The sequence below is a fragment of the Triturus cristatus genome, chromosome 4_1, assembly GCF_964204655.1.
Source record: "Triturus cristatus chromosome 4_1, aTriCri1.1, whole genome shotgun sequence".
NCBI lineage: Eukaryota > Metazoa > Chordata > Amphibia > Caudata > Salamandridae > Triturus > Triturus cristatus.
This window is the reverse complement of record NC_140585.1, coordinates 1134071974-1134089230: the sequence shown is the minus strand read 5'-3', so window position 1 is coordinate 1134089230 and position 17257 is coordinate 1134071974. Positions and strand designations below refer to the sequence as shown.

Below are 17257 nucleotides of genomic sequence, written 5' to 3'. Positions count from 1 at the left end.
GCAGAGGGCTATGATCCTGATGTTTCAGTATCTCTCCTGGATCTCCATGAGGATTACTGAGGCAGCTAGGATTAATGGCCTCCTGCTGGTCGAGCATGCCAGGTGGCATATATGGGCCCTGCCGTGTTATCTGAAGTCCTTGTGGACACAACATTGGGGGTATCTCTCCAACCATGTCCAGATGTTGAAGGGGACTGCAAACTACCTACTGTGGTGGCTTCTGGCCCGATAATGGGTCAGCACTAGAGCCCTCTCTTTACTCGAAGAAGAGCGAACAGTGGTGACTGATGCAACACTTCTAGGCTGGGAGGCTGTCTGAGAGAGGTGGAGATAAGAGGCATCTGGTCTCTAGCGGAAACCCTGCTCCACACCAACCCCCAGGACTTGCGGACCATCCATTTGGCATTGAAAGCCTTCCTGCCATACATCAAATGCAGGTTATTGAGAGTGCTCAAGAACATCACTACCGCCATGTGGTACTGCAGTGCTGGAGTCGTGGACCCTGTTTCACGAGGCGCTATGCCTCTGGAAGTGACTGGCCCGAACACCAATGGATTTTCTTGGTGGTGCACCACCTGGCGGGATCTCTAAAACTCAGAACATACATACTCAACTGCCAATGCCGAGCGGATCACAAATGGCATTTGCAACTGGAGGTGGCGCAAGGTATCTTCTGCAAATGGGGAGAAAAGTAAGTCAATCTTTTTGCCTCAGCCGAGAATGCACACTGTTAGCCCTTTGAATGCTGGAGTTTCCCAGATTACTCTCTCTGAGACGCTTTCCACCTAGAGTTGGAGCTGAGGACTCCTGTATGCCTTTCCGCTGCTTCCTCTTCTGCCACAAGAACTGAAGATCGGATTGGACCAGGAGAGGGCGGTGCCTGGAACTCCTGGGCACGGGAGGATCTTCTGTTGCAACAGCAGGGCAGGGTCCTCTCAAGCAAACTAGGAAGCAGCCGGAAAGTGTTTTTCAAAAGTGGCACTAGGGACTGGGCTCTACCGACTATTGTCAGGCCCCACTAATTCACAAGTATCTTAGAAGGCCAGGAAGCTTTTAAATTGTCAAACATATGTTTGGCAAATTAAAGAATGTTGACCGATGTTTTTTTTACAACTGGCTTCTGATGCTCTTTTTCTTTCAAATTGAACTACATGTGGAATTATGTATTTCTCCGCTGAAATCAAATTGTGTGTCCCTTTTTTTACCTTCCCTAACAGGGCCAAGTCTGCCAATGGCAACTGTTGACATCCGAAATCCAGAAATGAACAGATACTATAGTTCACCCGCACAAGTCAATAACACTCCATATAACAACCGAGAGAAGAAACGAGGGAAACAGAAGAAAAAAAGGATAACAAAAGCAGACATTGGAACACCAAGTAATTTCCAGTAAGTCCCTTCTTCGAGGCAGGTTTAGATGTACCTGTGTTTTGAATTATTTTGTTACAGCTTACAGATAAATGCAGAAGTCACCAAATGAAAGGGGAGTAAACTTATTAAGCAAGTATCTCTCTCTCTCGCCCAAATGTCATGTGCCACCACCAAACTGTATAAGTTACCACTGGACTGAGTTCATGTATTGTCATAGTGTCAGTTTTGGAGACAGTTGAGCGAATCATGTTTTGATTTTGATCATTGAATAGGGTAATTAATGAGGTAGCCCTTGAGTCAGTGTTTGCTCTCGTCTAAACTTTTTAGGTTGAGCCTGGGCAGCACAAGCCCTGCTCTGCGGCATGCTGTATTGGAGTATGAAATAGAATTCCCGCCCATATTTGTCATTGGCTTGTGTCATTGTTCTTGGTAAATGCTGGCATCTGAATTGTTATTAGGCTGGTTAGTCCCTCCTTAGTACCGCCTTGTCTTCGGGTTGTAACCTCCCAAGAGGACTAGCCCTTTTACTTCGGTCGTTACACTGTATGTCTTTTTTTTAGTCTGTAAGCACTATTTTCTTTAATGAGTTCCTCCCACTGCAGGCAGGACATGCTTTCCTGCAAAATTCTGAAAAGTCTCAGCGCTCCGTCCATCATCTCCTTGTGTTTGCTTTGTCCGTCCTAAGTTGGCAGGGTACTCCCAGACGTGGGTCCCTTGCTCACTTTGCCACTGGGTTCAAGCTAGCCTGGCTGATGAGGGCTGTTAGCCCGAAACCGGTCCCAGGATGCTTGTTTCCGGTCCAGGGAAGACATGGCTTAGCAGTTCGGGCTGGACTGTTCCCATGAGGCACAGGGTCAAGACTGATTTGCATATAGCTGTGTCTGAACTGGGTTGGCGAAGTGAGCTAAAGAACAATGATAGATTCATCAGAGATCTGTGACTGGGGGTGAGTGAGTGAAAGGTTTCAGCACACCGTTCATCATCTCCTTGTTTGCCTTTTTCCTGCAATTTTCAGCGCGTTTTCACTTTCCAAGCAGCCCGGGACAATGGTGGCCGCTTCTTTGAATATGTCTCGCGTTTACAAGAGTTTGAGCTATTAGCATTGTAAATGACAATGCCTTTTATTCATGTGTTAATTAGCAAAACAGATAAATAAAAGGCATTGTCATTTACAATGCCAGTAGCTTAAACTCTCGCAAATGTGAGACCTTTTGCATTGCAAATGCTTGTTTTCTTTGTTGCAACGTCTCTATCACTTGTTGTTTTTTCACCTTTGATGGTGCTCATTATCTGATATTTCCAATTTCATTCTGGTTTGTTTTAGACATATTGGGCACGTTGGTTGGGATCCGAACACAGGGTTTGATGTAAGTATTTTTTTTTTGTTAGTGTGTAATGTTTAGGCGTATAATCAGTAATGCTGTTTCACTCTCTCAAATGTTACAACTTTTAATGCAGCTAAAAATAAGTCATTACTGTTTTTTAGTTTCTGTTTAATGGCAAGTCCCTGTACCCCGTCTGTGGTGAGCTTGAAACTTCTTATTGATACATTAAGTGCTGCCTTCTCTGGTCATTCATGCTTAAAGTACTAAGAGACTGTTGTAAAAAAATGACTTGTGAACAAATATTCTGTACAGGTATCCACTATTGTTATTGGATTCCAACAGACTGAACAGCCAGCAGCAGTTCACTGCGCTGTATAAATACACTACGAAGGCATGGATTGTGAAGCCAAATAAGTGGATGAGAGAAGAACGTGTGATTGTATATAAAAGAACGAAAATATAGAAAGAAAACTGAAAAATAGAATTCCATAAGCTAAGATGCAAAATGTTGTAGGGTGATGTTATCATCCTATGGCAGGAACGTTCTTAATGGGTTATTGTGGGTGGAATGTTATGATGCGGTGGTCGGACGACAGTTTCTGGCTGTGCGACCACAGCTGAGCTAGTCCTGTGCTACGCTTTTCCCTCATGGTTTTTAATATTGTGTTTCTACAATAGTAAAAAACCTAATTTTAACCAGCCGTTCCGTATGATGAGAATTCATTACAACACAAAAGATGAGTTTCGTTTAGGATAAGACCATAAACCGAATGGGACAAGAGAAAGAGCAGCGCATCAGTGGAGTGGTGGTGTGATCCTTAAAGTGCTGCCTGAGTGCCAAGCATAAAGCAGAACTCAATGTATAATCATCCAGAGATGGAAAAGCTCAATCATGTTTATCTTGCATGTGAACTTTCATAACTGGAGGAATTTGCTAAAGCAAAAATGTATTCAAAATAAACAGGGTGATGCTTGTCAGTTTTGCTATGTATAGTAAGTCAAATTACACATAAGTCGTGTCCTCCAACATTGCAACACTTCTGTTTTTCCATGTGCTATTTTTAAAGGATTTATTTGATTTCCTAAAGGTTCTATGATGGTACCTTAGATAAGCCAGAGAATGGATCTTTGAACAATTTCACCAAATGTAAAATTAAGAATTCTGTGTTGTCCAACCTTCCCCCCCCCCACACACACACAAACATCTGTTGCCAAACTGTGGCCTTACACTATTTATTATTCACTACCTGTTTAACATCCGTTTATAGTAATGTAATACAAATGGATGCAGTGGAAATGTAAGTGAGTTTGTGTGCATTGTTATAGTCCTCGATCTTCTCATCCTTCTCTCTTGGTTCCCCACACTTGGTACTTCCCTTGCCCTCTTTAAACTTAAATGCTCATGTGCCCTACATAGCAAAGTTTATATTCCCTCATATAGTATTCAGTACTGGAAAGTTGAGATGATAGTTGGAGATTGTGAAACGTGACCTCCAATGTGAAGAAAGAAATGAATTTTGGCTTTCCTTGCCTTGGAGTCATTGTTACTACACTGGTCACAATTGTCTGGTGCTGTTCAGGGGACAGCTGTTAAATCGCCACTCTTCTTGCTGATGTTCCAGTCTCAAAGTATTGCGTGTAAATAGAGGCTCCTATTTGTTCAGTGATGAAACGCACTACTTTATTTGATGCACCTGCAGCTCCTTTTTCACTGTTTTTGATTTGGTTCATTTCCCGTCTTGATTAATCTTGTTGCTGGAATCTTTCAACTAGACCTTCTCTGCACCATCTAGGATTGCCACCTGCCTAGCCCAGGAGGTGTTTGGCATGAGTGCTACTGTTCTGCCAGTTACCTGTCTTTATCTTTTCGTACCACCTATGCAGATTCCTCTTCTGGTACCATTGGAGTGCCCTTGAGCAGACTGTGCCGCTCTCCTCCAGACCTGCCACTTTCCTTTGGGGGCACAGTCTTATCGCTGCTAAGTGACAATGGTCTTTATCTCAACACTTGATGAATGTTGGCGGCACTGCACTCTTTACACAGATTGCCTGCCAACCCTATTGAGCTCACTTTAGCGCTGTTTGAAGTTTTTCTCCAGTCACTACTGAACAAGCATTGGCATAGCCAATAGGTCTCGCCTTTGGGACCTTATAAGTGTTTAGCCATGCAACAGTTGATGTTGTTGCACCAAGCATATTGTGCTGCATAACTAAATACTTATAGGGCCCCAAAAGCAAGACCTATTGGCTACGCCAATGCTTGTTTATTGGAGGTAACAGGTGGCATACGGGTAAGATGACCTCAAGAACAGCTCTCGTGAGGCAAGGAAACATTGGTACAGGGGGTACTTGGACCTCACAATTGCGACACATTGGGTCAGGAAACAGACAACAAAACAGGTTTACTGCACCGAAGAGCAAAAGAGACTGGATGATAGGGAAACACTGCTTCCATAGAGGAGACCGGTATAAAAGAAACAAAGTGTTTTCATTGTTTTAAAGCCTCGATCTGGAACTATACACCACAGACGAACTCACAAGCGTTGCACTAGAAATACTCTGACATGAAGTCACCTAGGTCAGGGAACGGTAGCAACCTAAAGTAATGAGACAAAACAAGCCTTGGCAAAGCCAAAAGACTAGCAATAAAACTCTGAGCCGTAGGCTTTACAGATATCGCTAGATAATTATGTGAGAATCACTTAGAGAGGGGCGTTGTGTCTGCCCACATGTTGGGACCCAACAGTACATGTTTCAACTGGACAGAAGTTGTGTGCTTTCACAAAGAAAAGTGTTTGTCCTCCACAGAGCTCTAATCGTTCCTTCCCCTCATTTTAATTGCCTTGCAAGGGGGAAAAGCAACATTTGTCCTTCCAAGGTCCGAGCTTTGACATGTATGCTGCACGCTAAACTCAGCAGCAGGCGCCTGGTTTAGTGAACTATCTCAGTGCCATGATTAGGCAGGTTAGAGCATTTGAATATAAAATCTAACCGGGACCAGCATTTCCATGTCAGAAGTTCCTCATTACAAGTGTGACTGGTTGAGAGCAATGCTGAGAAGTTTCAGTGAACTCGTGTACTTTGCAGACACTGTGTGCCCACCATGCAGACTTTTGCACTGGAATAGTAAACTGTGCGTGAATAGTGAATTTAGAGAGGATTAGGAGAGCTGGTGAAGCAAAGGTGTCAAGCTGGTGCAAAGGAGATAGTTTTGTTTCGCACACATTGTTTTCTCTCCTCTCTGCAGACTGACCTTTGTGACTTTGATAGCCAATAAAAACCTTCGTTGATTTATTAATCACAAGGGTTGTGAATCAGGCTGGAGAGGTGACAAGCAGCAGCAATTGCAACTGCTGCGGACTGCTAATAGATGCTAGTCGCTGTTTAAAGCAGGTGGTTTAAAAGTAGTATTTTGGAGTGGTTTTTTTTGTACATGCGCATTTGTTGAGCATCTCAAAATTGAAGGCAGTACACTAATTATATTAAAATAACTTATTGAGTTTTTCTAATTATTGGTGATAAATACCAGGAACTCGGCAGTGGAGAAGACAGTGAGACAGTACTAGAGGACGTGTCATTACTGTCAGTGTGCTTAGTGACATACATTTTCTGAGTGGCACTGAGGCCTTGAGGAGCAGAGGCGATGAAGGACTTTGAATTGGAGGAGGTGGGTTTTGAGGGACTTTTAGAAAGAGCAAAGGCACATTTCACATTTTCATTACACTCGTGAAAATTATGAAATTCAATTCGCATTACACAGAATTTCACGACTGGAGATTTTTGCAATTTTTTCCCGCTGAGAACTGGTTCAAATAGAACCTTGACAGTACCTCGTGTGATTTTTGAATGCGAGGTTCCATCGTGTTCCAATTTCACATGAAGTTCTGCAAAGTGTCACTTAATTTCAAGTTATTCTCCAAATATGTAATGCAAAATAGTTTGCAATTTCATGCAGATCTGAGGAGACAATGTATGTTCAATAAATGGGAATGACAGTGGAAAGATGTCAGAAAAACACATTACATGATTCACTAGATGGCCCAGGGAGAACTTAGTGCCATGGACATCGATTATCAAAATACCCGAGGTAACAGAAGTGACATCACACACCTTTGAGCCCCGATATCGCAAACTTCTGAGCAGGTTCATTTTTGTTGCTCAGGTCAGGATCTATGTGAAGGGCAAGTGTTCCTGCTCCTGCCTTCATGATTCTCGAGACCCTGGGTGAGAAGGGCTGTGAAGTGGTACTAGAGGTGTGTAGAAGGTGCCAAACCTGGACTCTGCAATGTTTGGTGGTGAGCAGTGCTTTAAATGGAAGCAGAGAAATAATCCAGAGAGCCTGTTAGCTACGAAGAAGTTGTGGTCCCCCCATAAGTGCCCCATTACAAGTTCTTGTTAATTACGCGGGGAGAAAACAGGTTTGGAGCAAAAGATTCCATCGAATACCAACCCCTCCCACCCCATGAGCATTTGGGTGTCACAGTTAACCTTCCCCTATAAAATAATCGAAATACCCTGGAATTATTAGGTCCTTTTGTGCAGGTTTCCTGTGAGTTTAACACTGCCGCTTACTGCTACCTGCTGCTATAAGGTAGCAAATGGCATTGGCGTGGCTGCTTCAGGTAAGGTGCGAAAGGTGGGGGCGGGGAGTGGGCTGACTGGGGCAGCGTGGTCTGCTCCTCCGGGGTGCCGTTCGGAGACAAAACATCGAACCTGCTTATTTTCTCGACGAGACGGCGGCCATGTCGTCTCGCTTGCTTAGAGGGCACTTGAAACATGCGGGGGCAGGGGTGGGGCAACGGACGAAGGTTGTTTTAGAGAGCCGGAGAAGCATCCGTCTAGTGATAAAAAATACACGGCGGGCAAGGGGCCAAAGAAACAAATGCTCTCCCCGGCCTGTCGAGAGATAAGTGTAATTGTTTCAGTTTTTAATAGGATCTCTGAAAGAAACAGCACCCTGTTTATGATGTTTTGCAGCAAGTATCTGGCTGTAATGCCTCCCATGTCAAACCTTGAAAGCAAGACTATAAGTTTGCCGCTTACTACTACCTGCTGCTAGAAGGTAGCAAATGGCAGTAGGGTGGCTGCTTCAGGTAAGGTGCGAAAGGTGGGGGTGGGGAGTGGGCTGGCTCACCAGCAAGAAATATTCCTTAGTCTGACAGAGCGCGCGGCATTGTTTCAACTAAGGGCTCGGAGCAAGAAAGTCAGGAGGAATTGTGATTCCGAGCAGGCAACTCTCTGCAGCAAAATTAGTTATTCATCTCCATTCTTCGGCACGGAAATGAGACAACAGAGCAGAGACAAACTGTACTGAGAGGAATCTCAAAAGCTGCACACCCAGTGACACTGTTCAAAACCGAACATATTCCAGCAACATTACAAGCATTGGCCGCGCGGCTGTAAAAGTAATGCCGCACGGCCGCGAAATGAAATAATAAAAAAATATGGTTATGCAAGCACACGGGCGAGGCTTGCTGGTTGGGGTTATACATCTAAGCGCAGACTAAGGGGCAGTGAGTAACGAGAAGGGAGGGGGGAATGACAGCAACAAAGGAGCCCGCGAAAGTGAAAGTGATCGTGATTACGATCGCTACAGAGGAAAGACACATGGCGCTGCGCGCGTGCATGTTCACGTGCACTGTAGCTTTAGGCCACGGCAGCACTTTGAAAAAGCCCAGATATAACATGTCTCTTCGAGCCTTTGGCTCACGAGACCTAAAAAGGACTACATCTTCTGTGCGGCAACTTCTATTTTTTTTTTTTTTTTTCCTACAGACATCCTTGTATGTTTCCTTGCATGGGGACGTTGCTATTCCCTAACAGGATCTCCTTGCCACACAGCCCCTCTGTCCTTGCTTTCCGTCCTGTTAAAGCAACTTTGAAGGTGGGAGCTGCTGTGAATTTGTCGTGCCTCATATTTTCTACTCAGCAAGGGGCTGTAAGGAAATATCCTGCTCAGCAACGAAATGCAATTGACTCTGATGATTTAGGTTTCAGATTGTGTGTTTATTTGAGAGACCTCTTCTCAAAAATATGGGTAGACAGTCATCCCCTAACCAATATAATAAGCTACTTCAACCTGGTTAGGTAATTCTAGTTGCTTTAGGATCATTGCCTCGCATGCTACCAGGTTGAGTTACACCCCGATTTAAGGGTGGAATAATCCATTGTCATTCCAGTAGGGTGCATTTTTGGTTTTGCAGAATACCTTTACGACTGGCTTCAACTGCCAGAGTGTATGAAGGCCTTGCCAGTGTCTTATATTTACAAGGCTTTATTTTAATGCATGGTTCTGATGTATTCCGTCATCATACTGTGGAAAATACAGTGCTACCCCTGTTACAAATTTGCACGGTTAGCTCTAAGTAGGAGTCAATGTCAAATTTGTATGCAATCTGCCATCCACTTAGGGCACTTTACATCCATGGGCTAAATCAGCCCTTAACACAACCTTGTAGAGGTAGTAAAAAGCGGCTTTGTAATAAAATAAGGATGAACTACAGCAGTTTCTAGGTTTAGAGGAAAATTGCTGTAAGTGTGTCAAGATCTTTTCCATCAATACAGGATGTCTGAGGTTACATTTAAAAACGTTATGCGGTTTGCTTGGGAGGAGAAATTTTACACAGGCATTCATCAAAATTAAGGAAGAGATTTATGAAGCTCCTATTTTCAAAAAGTTTGGCATTCCTTAATGTGATTCTTATGCCTGACACTAGTATAAAGGAGTGAGTGTCTCACACTTCCATATTTTCAATGGCAAAGAAAAAATAGTAGCTTTCGCCTTAGGACCCAGAAGCTAATTATTCTCTGATGGTTAGAGATGTTGTGGCATCTGTTTGTTCAATAGAACTATTTACATTGTTTTGTGAGGAATTCCTTTTGTAGTTCACAATGACAGCAAGCCCCAATGTTTGTGTTTCAAGTTCGAGGGTACTGAAAAAACACTCCTGAAAGTGCTTTGAGGATTTTATATTTCTAAGGGTATAGTTACAAGGTGGAATACCTACCTGGTGTTATGATTTTCTTTCCAGGTTACTTGTAGTAAAGTTTGATATTGATGAGGTTTCTTAAGCTATAGTGTTAGCTATGACTATTAAAGCCCTTAAGCAAACTGAATGGGACAGCAGCAAGTGTGGTGATGTGCTATTAAGCAGGTTGTGAAAAAGTGAAGCATGGGTGGCCTTGGAAAAATAGATCTCTCAAAACAAAAAGGCTTTTTTTCGCAAGTCAAGAGTGACCTCATTGTCACTGATGGGAAACTGTTAAGAGGTGCCTAACTAGTTCTGTTCAAGAAACACCGAGAGTAGTTAATCTCCAATACAAATGGCTGTTGGGGGAGAAAAACCTACAAAAGTCCAGAGTGAGGGCTCAATATTGGTATTCAGGCCTTGATTCAGAGAGCAAGGTCAAGACTTGCTTATGTTCTACTGCTCGGTCAAAGTTGTGGAAGCCACCCTGGAGTGAACATACTTTTGATATTAAATCGAATAGAAAAGGAAGACTAATCTCCCAATCCCATATGCAAACTCAACAAAAAAAAGCAGAGGCTGCTGTGGTCTCGATGACTTCCCATCTCCCACAACCTTTTGGAAGTATAATAGATTCCATGAAAGTGTTTTACTTGAATTACATGGGACAATATAGCCAATGTACAGGTGGCCATTCTGGCCTCTTTCCATTCTGCCTTCTCCAAGGCTACCACATCTTACTCCCACTTATCACTGAGGTTTTCAGGAAGGTTAGGAGTATTCATTATGAGAGATCTATAAAGTCGAGAGGTCCTCTTTCTCCCCTTTGTGTGTATCTGGATTTTAGGCACGAACAGGTTAATTTCAGTTTCTGTGGATAACTGATGTTTGTGAGTCTCAAGTGCATACCACATTTCAAATATTGGTAAAAAACTTTGCAGCGAGTATTCTGCTGTCAACTGTTCCGATGCCTCAATGTGGCCACCCTCCCACACATCCCTCAACTTGGATATGCCTAGCATGTCTCAATATCAAAATCCAGGTGAGGCTGTCGCTTCCCTCAGTCGTTTACCCTGCCATAATGTGGTTTCAGCTGCGGTGATCCCCCTCCACTTGAATCCATCTAATGGCACAATGCCTGCATATTATCAGGGCCATTGTGATTACGGGCAGCGTGTGGGGCAAGTAAAGTTGTATAGGAGGTGCAAAAGTCCTAGTTTCTCCGTTAATTGTAGTTCAAGCCAGATACTGGGATCTCCCCAGGCCTCGAAAAACCAATTGTTAATCAGGAGTGTTCGCGAGGCCCAATACAGATGAATGTCATTCCAGCTTCCCTCATACAGTGATTGCGTGCTTTTGTTAAAAGCAATCCTTGGCAGCCTCCAGCCCATCTGAAATCAAGTATTCAAGTTGCAAGCTCCAAAGAGAATGCAGGGGATAGTAAATGCCAAGTTTTGGAAGACATACAAGAATTATGGCAGTGAGATCATTTTAAATAGCGCTCCTCAGCCCATTATCGAAGGCAGTGTATGCCATACGTCCATTCCCTGCAGCACTTGTTGAAACAGGGGAATAGTATTACCTTCCAAGCTCTTCTTTTTTATCCCTGGCTAAGTGCATTCCCAAGTATTTATAGTGATCCTCCACCTGCCCCAGTATGGAGTTGTTAGGGGATCTTGTGTGTGCGTGCAGGAAATGAGGACATATGTGGATTTGTTCCACTTCACTTGAAGGTTTGATGGATCTGCATATATTTGAAGCATGTGTATTAACCTTTTCAGTGTAGGTTCTGGTTGCTTTTCAAAGAGGAGCATGTTGTCCGCAAATACGTTGACTCAATCCTCTTTAGCATTTGGCCAAGGAAAGCCGTAGAATTGCACATCCTGTCAGAACCACTCTGCTAGAGGATCGATGTCCAGGGCAAAGAGGTCTGCAGTCAGCATTGTAGTGTACCTTGCTCATTCGGAAAGGAAGGGTAGGTCACTTTGTTTACAATCATTCATGCCCACGAGTTAGTACGCAGGACCTTAACATATCTGAGTAAGAGAAAGACAACATTAATTTACTCCAGGAGCTGAAACAGAATCAAATGCGTTCTCAAAGTCCATTAGGACTTGTTGATGATTGTGAGCCAATAACAAGACCACCTGGAATCGACTAAGACAGTGCAGAGAACTCCTTTCTGGCATAAAGCTAGTTTGACCATTATAGTTAAGGAGCTGATCACCTTAATGAGTCTATTATGAAGGACTTTATTTTAGTTTCAACGTTGATAAGCCCAGTGGGCCAGTATGAGGTACAGCTTTTAAGAGCTTTGTTGTGCTTCAGTATAAAAGTGATCTTAGGGCCTAATAGGTCATATAGCTGTATAAAGTACTTCTTCATAGAATCCAGCAAGTGAGGAGTGAGTATAAAGGATAGTTCTGAGGGAAGACTGTTAGGGCCAGTACGGTACTCCGTTCTAAGAGCAGGTGTCAAAGTCAGCTCCGCCGGCAGAGTTTGCGGAGCTTTTGCTACTCCACTTGGATCTAGAGTGCACTAGGCCCAGCCTTACTCAAGTGGCATGCCACCCGGTTTTCCTGTATCTCTTGGACCGTCAAGGGGAGGTTAAATGCTATGTGATGTGCCTTAGACCAGCAACCTAATGGCAAGTGACCTATAATGGGTTCTCTGATTTGGCAAGAGGGAGTTAAAGCTGACTGTACAATCACTTATAATTGAAGGCAGAAGAATTGGCAATTACAAGTGGATCAGTTGTCAAAGCATCCTGGGGAGTCTGTGTTAGTAATTGTACCTATGTTAGTTGGCAAGCCAGAACAAGGGCATCATACAACCATTATTGAGCCGCACCTCAAGCAAACTTGGCCATGTTAAGTAGCTGCTGCCCTAGGCATTGCTTGACCTCAAATTGGCAGAGCGTACTTTCATCACATGCACACCTTAGCTTATGTCCCAAATTATAAATGGTTGCTTCTAAGGACTCTATTTTCTGCTCCTTTGCCTGTAAATTCCTTGTAGTATAGGATATTGCTTGACCTCCAATGGGGACTTTAGTGTCTGTAGGTTATCCTCCACAAGGTTCCACAGTCTTAAAGAGGCCGGTCAGTACTATGTATCACCACAGACTGTCATTGTCTGTCCTAGTGACTTCTAGAGAGAATGGCATCTGTGGAAGGATTGATGTCCCACACAAGCTTTATGTAAAGTCATTGTGGAATGTTTGTGTAAATCTATATCAGTTCAGGCTAACCTAGTGGGTGCCCAGCAAGTAGGTTTTTTGAAGTAGTAAAACTTTAGTCTCATGTCACTTAATATGTTGGAAAACTGTTCATTTCATTAGTTTCTGGTCTTGTAGGTTCATGGACTACATCTGGACATTTCGTGCATTGACTGGGTGGTGACCCGAGTATGCTACTCCAGAAATTTGAACTTGGCAGTACAAGGGGTGGAGTGATGAAGACAGTCCACCCCTCTGAGGACCAACACTGCCACAGCCATTGGCTCCCACTCCAGGGCATGGCTAGCCCAAGACCCATCGTCACCATTGCACATCGGCAGGCTACAATACAGGGGAGCTCCCCCTTTCAAGCACCTGCCAGGCAGTCTTCCTGTGTATACCACTGAACCCTACACCTGCAGATCACTGGCCGATAACTTTAGACTTGTTTACTGGTAAGGAGGTGGGGGCAGGAGGATGCAGGATCAGCATTCGGCTGGCTGTTGGCTTGCCACATGAGCTCCCACCCCTTGGTTGCTTCAAACCAATCAAAGGCCAACACTGGCCCCTTACCTCCTCTATGGTGGGCCTGGCACGTCTGTGTAGCCTCTGACACAGCTCGGCCCATTTCCAGCTCCTGTCTGTTGGCCGTGACTGGGGGAGGAAATCATGAGCTGCATTCTCTGTTCTCATCCCTACCCTTTGCAGTAACTGGGCACTGCTTTCCCGGCTGTCCAGATCCACAGGGTGGTGATATCACATCAGGCAGGTCAGGATCCTGAGTGATGTCAATAGGCCTGGGCAGAGTGGCTCTAACACGCTTCCACCTTCTTAGAGCTCTCATACCTGCCTCCAGTGAAGCTATACTTTAGCAGTGGAGTAAGTCACTAAGGTCAGTAGTTAGGATCACTTTTAAACCTTGAGTGACTGCACCTGCCTTCGAGGTGATATCTGGGGGTCCTTTGATCCCCATTTCCCACCTGCAAGGGTCGCCCTCATGGGGTTCAGTGACTGCAATACCTCTGTGTGGCGCATGGTCAGTGTCACTGTTGGCAGTCTCTTTGCCTCTGTGTCCACATTCGTAATATGGTGTGGGTTTAACATGGTGTAGAGAATGCACCTTAGAAGCACGCCAGAATCACGCAGCACTGTTAGTGCACCAGCGCGATTTATGTTACAGAAGGGGCCATGCAAGTGCCTGTAGCCCCTTGTAATGCCAAAATGGGTTGGTGGCACAGAAAGTAGGGCCACATGCCTGTTCCAATTCATGACACAGATGATATCAGTATCTCCTTCAGTTCCTCTGGACCCTTACTCAGCAACTACTCATGAAATAGATAATTCAGTTGGAGTATGGAAGAGTGTGGGTTACATTCTCTCCCTTTGTTATAAGCAAAACTGTTTCGCTACTTCAAAGAGACTGTTTTACACAGCGAATGCTCAAATGACAGCAAACGATTCCTAAACAACTTCAACCTTCACTGGAATGTTGAAAACTATGCTCTCGTACTATCCTTAAATGATATCCTTCTCAGCAAAAATGTGATCCAGCACTGTAAAAGACAAATTCATACCAGAGGCACAACCCTAGATGCCATCATAGCACATAAGAAAGCGATAAATATCTACAGCATCATTCCAGTCGACTGATTGGACCACCACTTAATGCTCTTTCACATCATCCAAACGGAAGCTCCCCCTATGCATACTCAGAAAAACATGCAGTGGTCCTGCAGCAAAAATCAGATTACCCTGGGGGCCCTAGAAGAAAGAATGATATCCCTACTACCGCGGCCAACAGACAACCTCTCTACAGACGACCTTACTTACCACTATAACTCAACAATGTCATCCTTCCTAAACCAACAAGCCCGCAAAAACTGAAACAAATCGGAGACACTCCTTCAAGGTCTTGGTTCAACAAAGACCTTAACTTAGAAAGAAGAAAACTGAAAGCCCCAGAAAGGCTCTGGAGTTCAGAACCCTCCGCCTCCCTCCTTCAACAGCTCAGAGTTGAACGCAGAAAATATAAAAACCACATCGTCAAAGAAAAAGCCACTTTCTGCCACAAAGCGCTAGATAAAGCTAAAACAAACTCCCCTAAGAACTGATCACTATCACTAAACACCAAACCTCGAAACCAGTAAAACTAAATCTACAAAGAACATTGTGACAACCTATCCAAATTTGTCCAAAGAAATTCTCGAACATCGAACTTTCCTTGGACGTCACACACTGCAATCCTTTAGTAACCCTCTCCTCAGAAGGGAGGAACACTACACATTGCTGCCGTCTCAGAACTCACCAAGGGCGGCCTCTCACCTTGAGTGCTCCGAATGTGAAAAAAGGCTGAGACCCCCCGCAACACAAAAGACATGGAGGTCACTTAACGCACTTTCGGATAATGTAATCTCAAAGATAATTGTAAATACTGAGCCCTCCTCTCACCTCAGAGTCCCTCTTCTGGCCTTTTTTACTAAAAGCTTCAACCACGCCGAAACCCCCATGTGGACCAAAATAATAAACTGCTCTAAGCAATACCTGACTCCCTCAAACTACGACAAGTTACTCCCATGCTGAAGAAACCAGGTGCAGACCCAGAAAACCTAAAAACGTCAGGTCCATCTCCAACCTTCCTTTCCTAGCCAATATACTTGAAAAATGTGTTTTTTTCCAACTCATCCAACACATTGACACCAATAATCTTCTCGACTCACTCCAATCAGGTTTTAGGAAAGGATGTACCACGGAAACAGCCCGACTGAACATAACTTATTACATTCACAAGTTACTGGACTTTTGACAGATGCTGACTACTCCTCCTAGACCTATCACCGGTCTTCGACACTGTCCATCACTAACTGCTTCTAGAATCACTCCAAAATCTGATCGAAATAGATGTCCTGGTCCTGAAATGGTTCACCTCCTATCTCCATAACCACTCCCAGCTAATAAAAATCAACAACTCGACCGCAGACACGTCGACCATTACGAGGGGTTTACCCCAAGACTCAGTCCTCTCTCCTACACTTTTCAATGTATACATGGAACCTATCATGGCCATTCTCGAACAAGCTAACATACTCTTAATCACCTCTAGGCAGACCACACCCAGATCTGCCTAGAAATACCCTCTAGAAGACGTTCGATGACTACACTCCACTCTAATAAAAGTCCAGCACTGACTCTCTCAGCCACCCGCAACTGAACAAGGACAAGACGGAAATCCAAACTCCTATCCAACAATGATCTCACCTGCAAGGTCCAAGAGTGGATAAACTCCATTGACACTTTCCAAATCTGTCAACTCCTTAGGGATCACCCTTGACCCAATACTGAATATAAACCAACACAAAGTTTACAGCTAAGAGTGCATTTTACAATCTAAAACTCCTACACAAAATCAAACCCTTCCTCCCCCCCCACCCATGGTAAAAAAAAATGCCACGCAAGCAGTGTTACTGTCTAGACTGGACTACGGCAATGCCACCCTCACTGGCTCTGTGAAATTGCACCCAGTCCCCCTAAGAGCCACACTTAATGCAGCAGCAAGAATGGCCACTGGAGCAAAAAGCTATGATTAAATCTCCACCTCCCTAAAAAATCTGAAATGGCTCCCGATCGAAGCCTGCTGCTCTTTCAAAATGGCCTGCCTCACTCACCAAGTCCTCTACACCAGGAAATCTGCTTACCTTGCCTCCAAACTCTCTGAAACTAGCCAGTCAAGAAACCTAAGAAGCACTAACACTCTGCTCCTCATCCCACCAAAAAAACACGAACAAAATGCCCTCATGCCCTCCTTCTCAGGCAATGCACCAAACATCTGGAGCTCCCTCCCTTTGCACATACTGATGATCCCCTCCTATCTGGGCATCAAAAGACAGATAAAAGATCTTCTCCTCAACCAACACTTCAACCTTTCAGAAATCAACACCTAATCTCTCCTCTGAACGTTTTTACTTAATATCTTGGCCTCCCCAGCCCCCAAACCTCCCCTACAAAATGCTGTTGCCTGACCCATAATGAACATGTATATTGTAATTTTTGCTCTTCAATCATGGCCTTCATTACATGGCCTTCGTAACATGGTCTATATCTCGGCCTGTAAAGCGCTCCGGTACTCCAGAGTCTTGTCAGCGCTATATAAAACTCCTTAAATTAATACATTGACAGCCATTGAAGATCATGGAGAACGCTGGCCGTAGACGCAAATTTAGGGGGGTGAAGTAAAAGTCTTGGAGCGGCATTTTGCACTGTCTAAAGCCGTTTGAGCAAGACTTTCGTGATGCCTAGGTAAAGAATATTCCCATAGTTCAGCCTGACAATAATCAAGGCCTGAATCAGTGTTCTTTAGGCTGAGAAAGGAAGACAGCAAG

The 17257-nt window shown here is 44.2% G+C and overlaps 1 protein-coding gene across 2 annotated transcripts in view; it reads left to right on the top strand.

Moving 5' to 3' along the window:
- The window catches only part of WASL (WASP like actin nucleation promoting factor), a 321008-nt gene that overhangs the window by 243790 nt on the left and 59961 nt on the right, over positions 1–17257 (top strand). For both annotated transcript variants that reach the window (XM_085654202.1, XM_085654200.1), the window contains exons 6-7: positions 1218–1389; positions 2696–2738. In XM_085654202.1, the coding sequence (XP_085510328.1) occupies positions 1218–1389; positions 2696–2738 (215 nt within the window). The remainder of the gene's footprint in view (positions 1–1217; positions 1390–2695; positions 2739–17257) is intronic.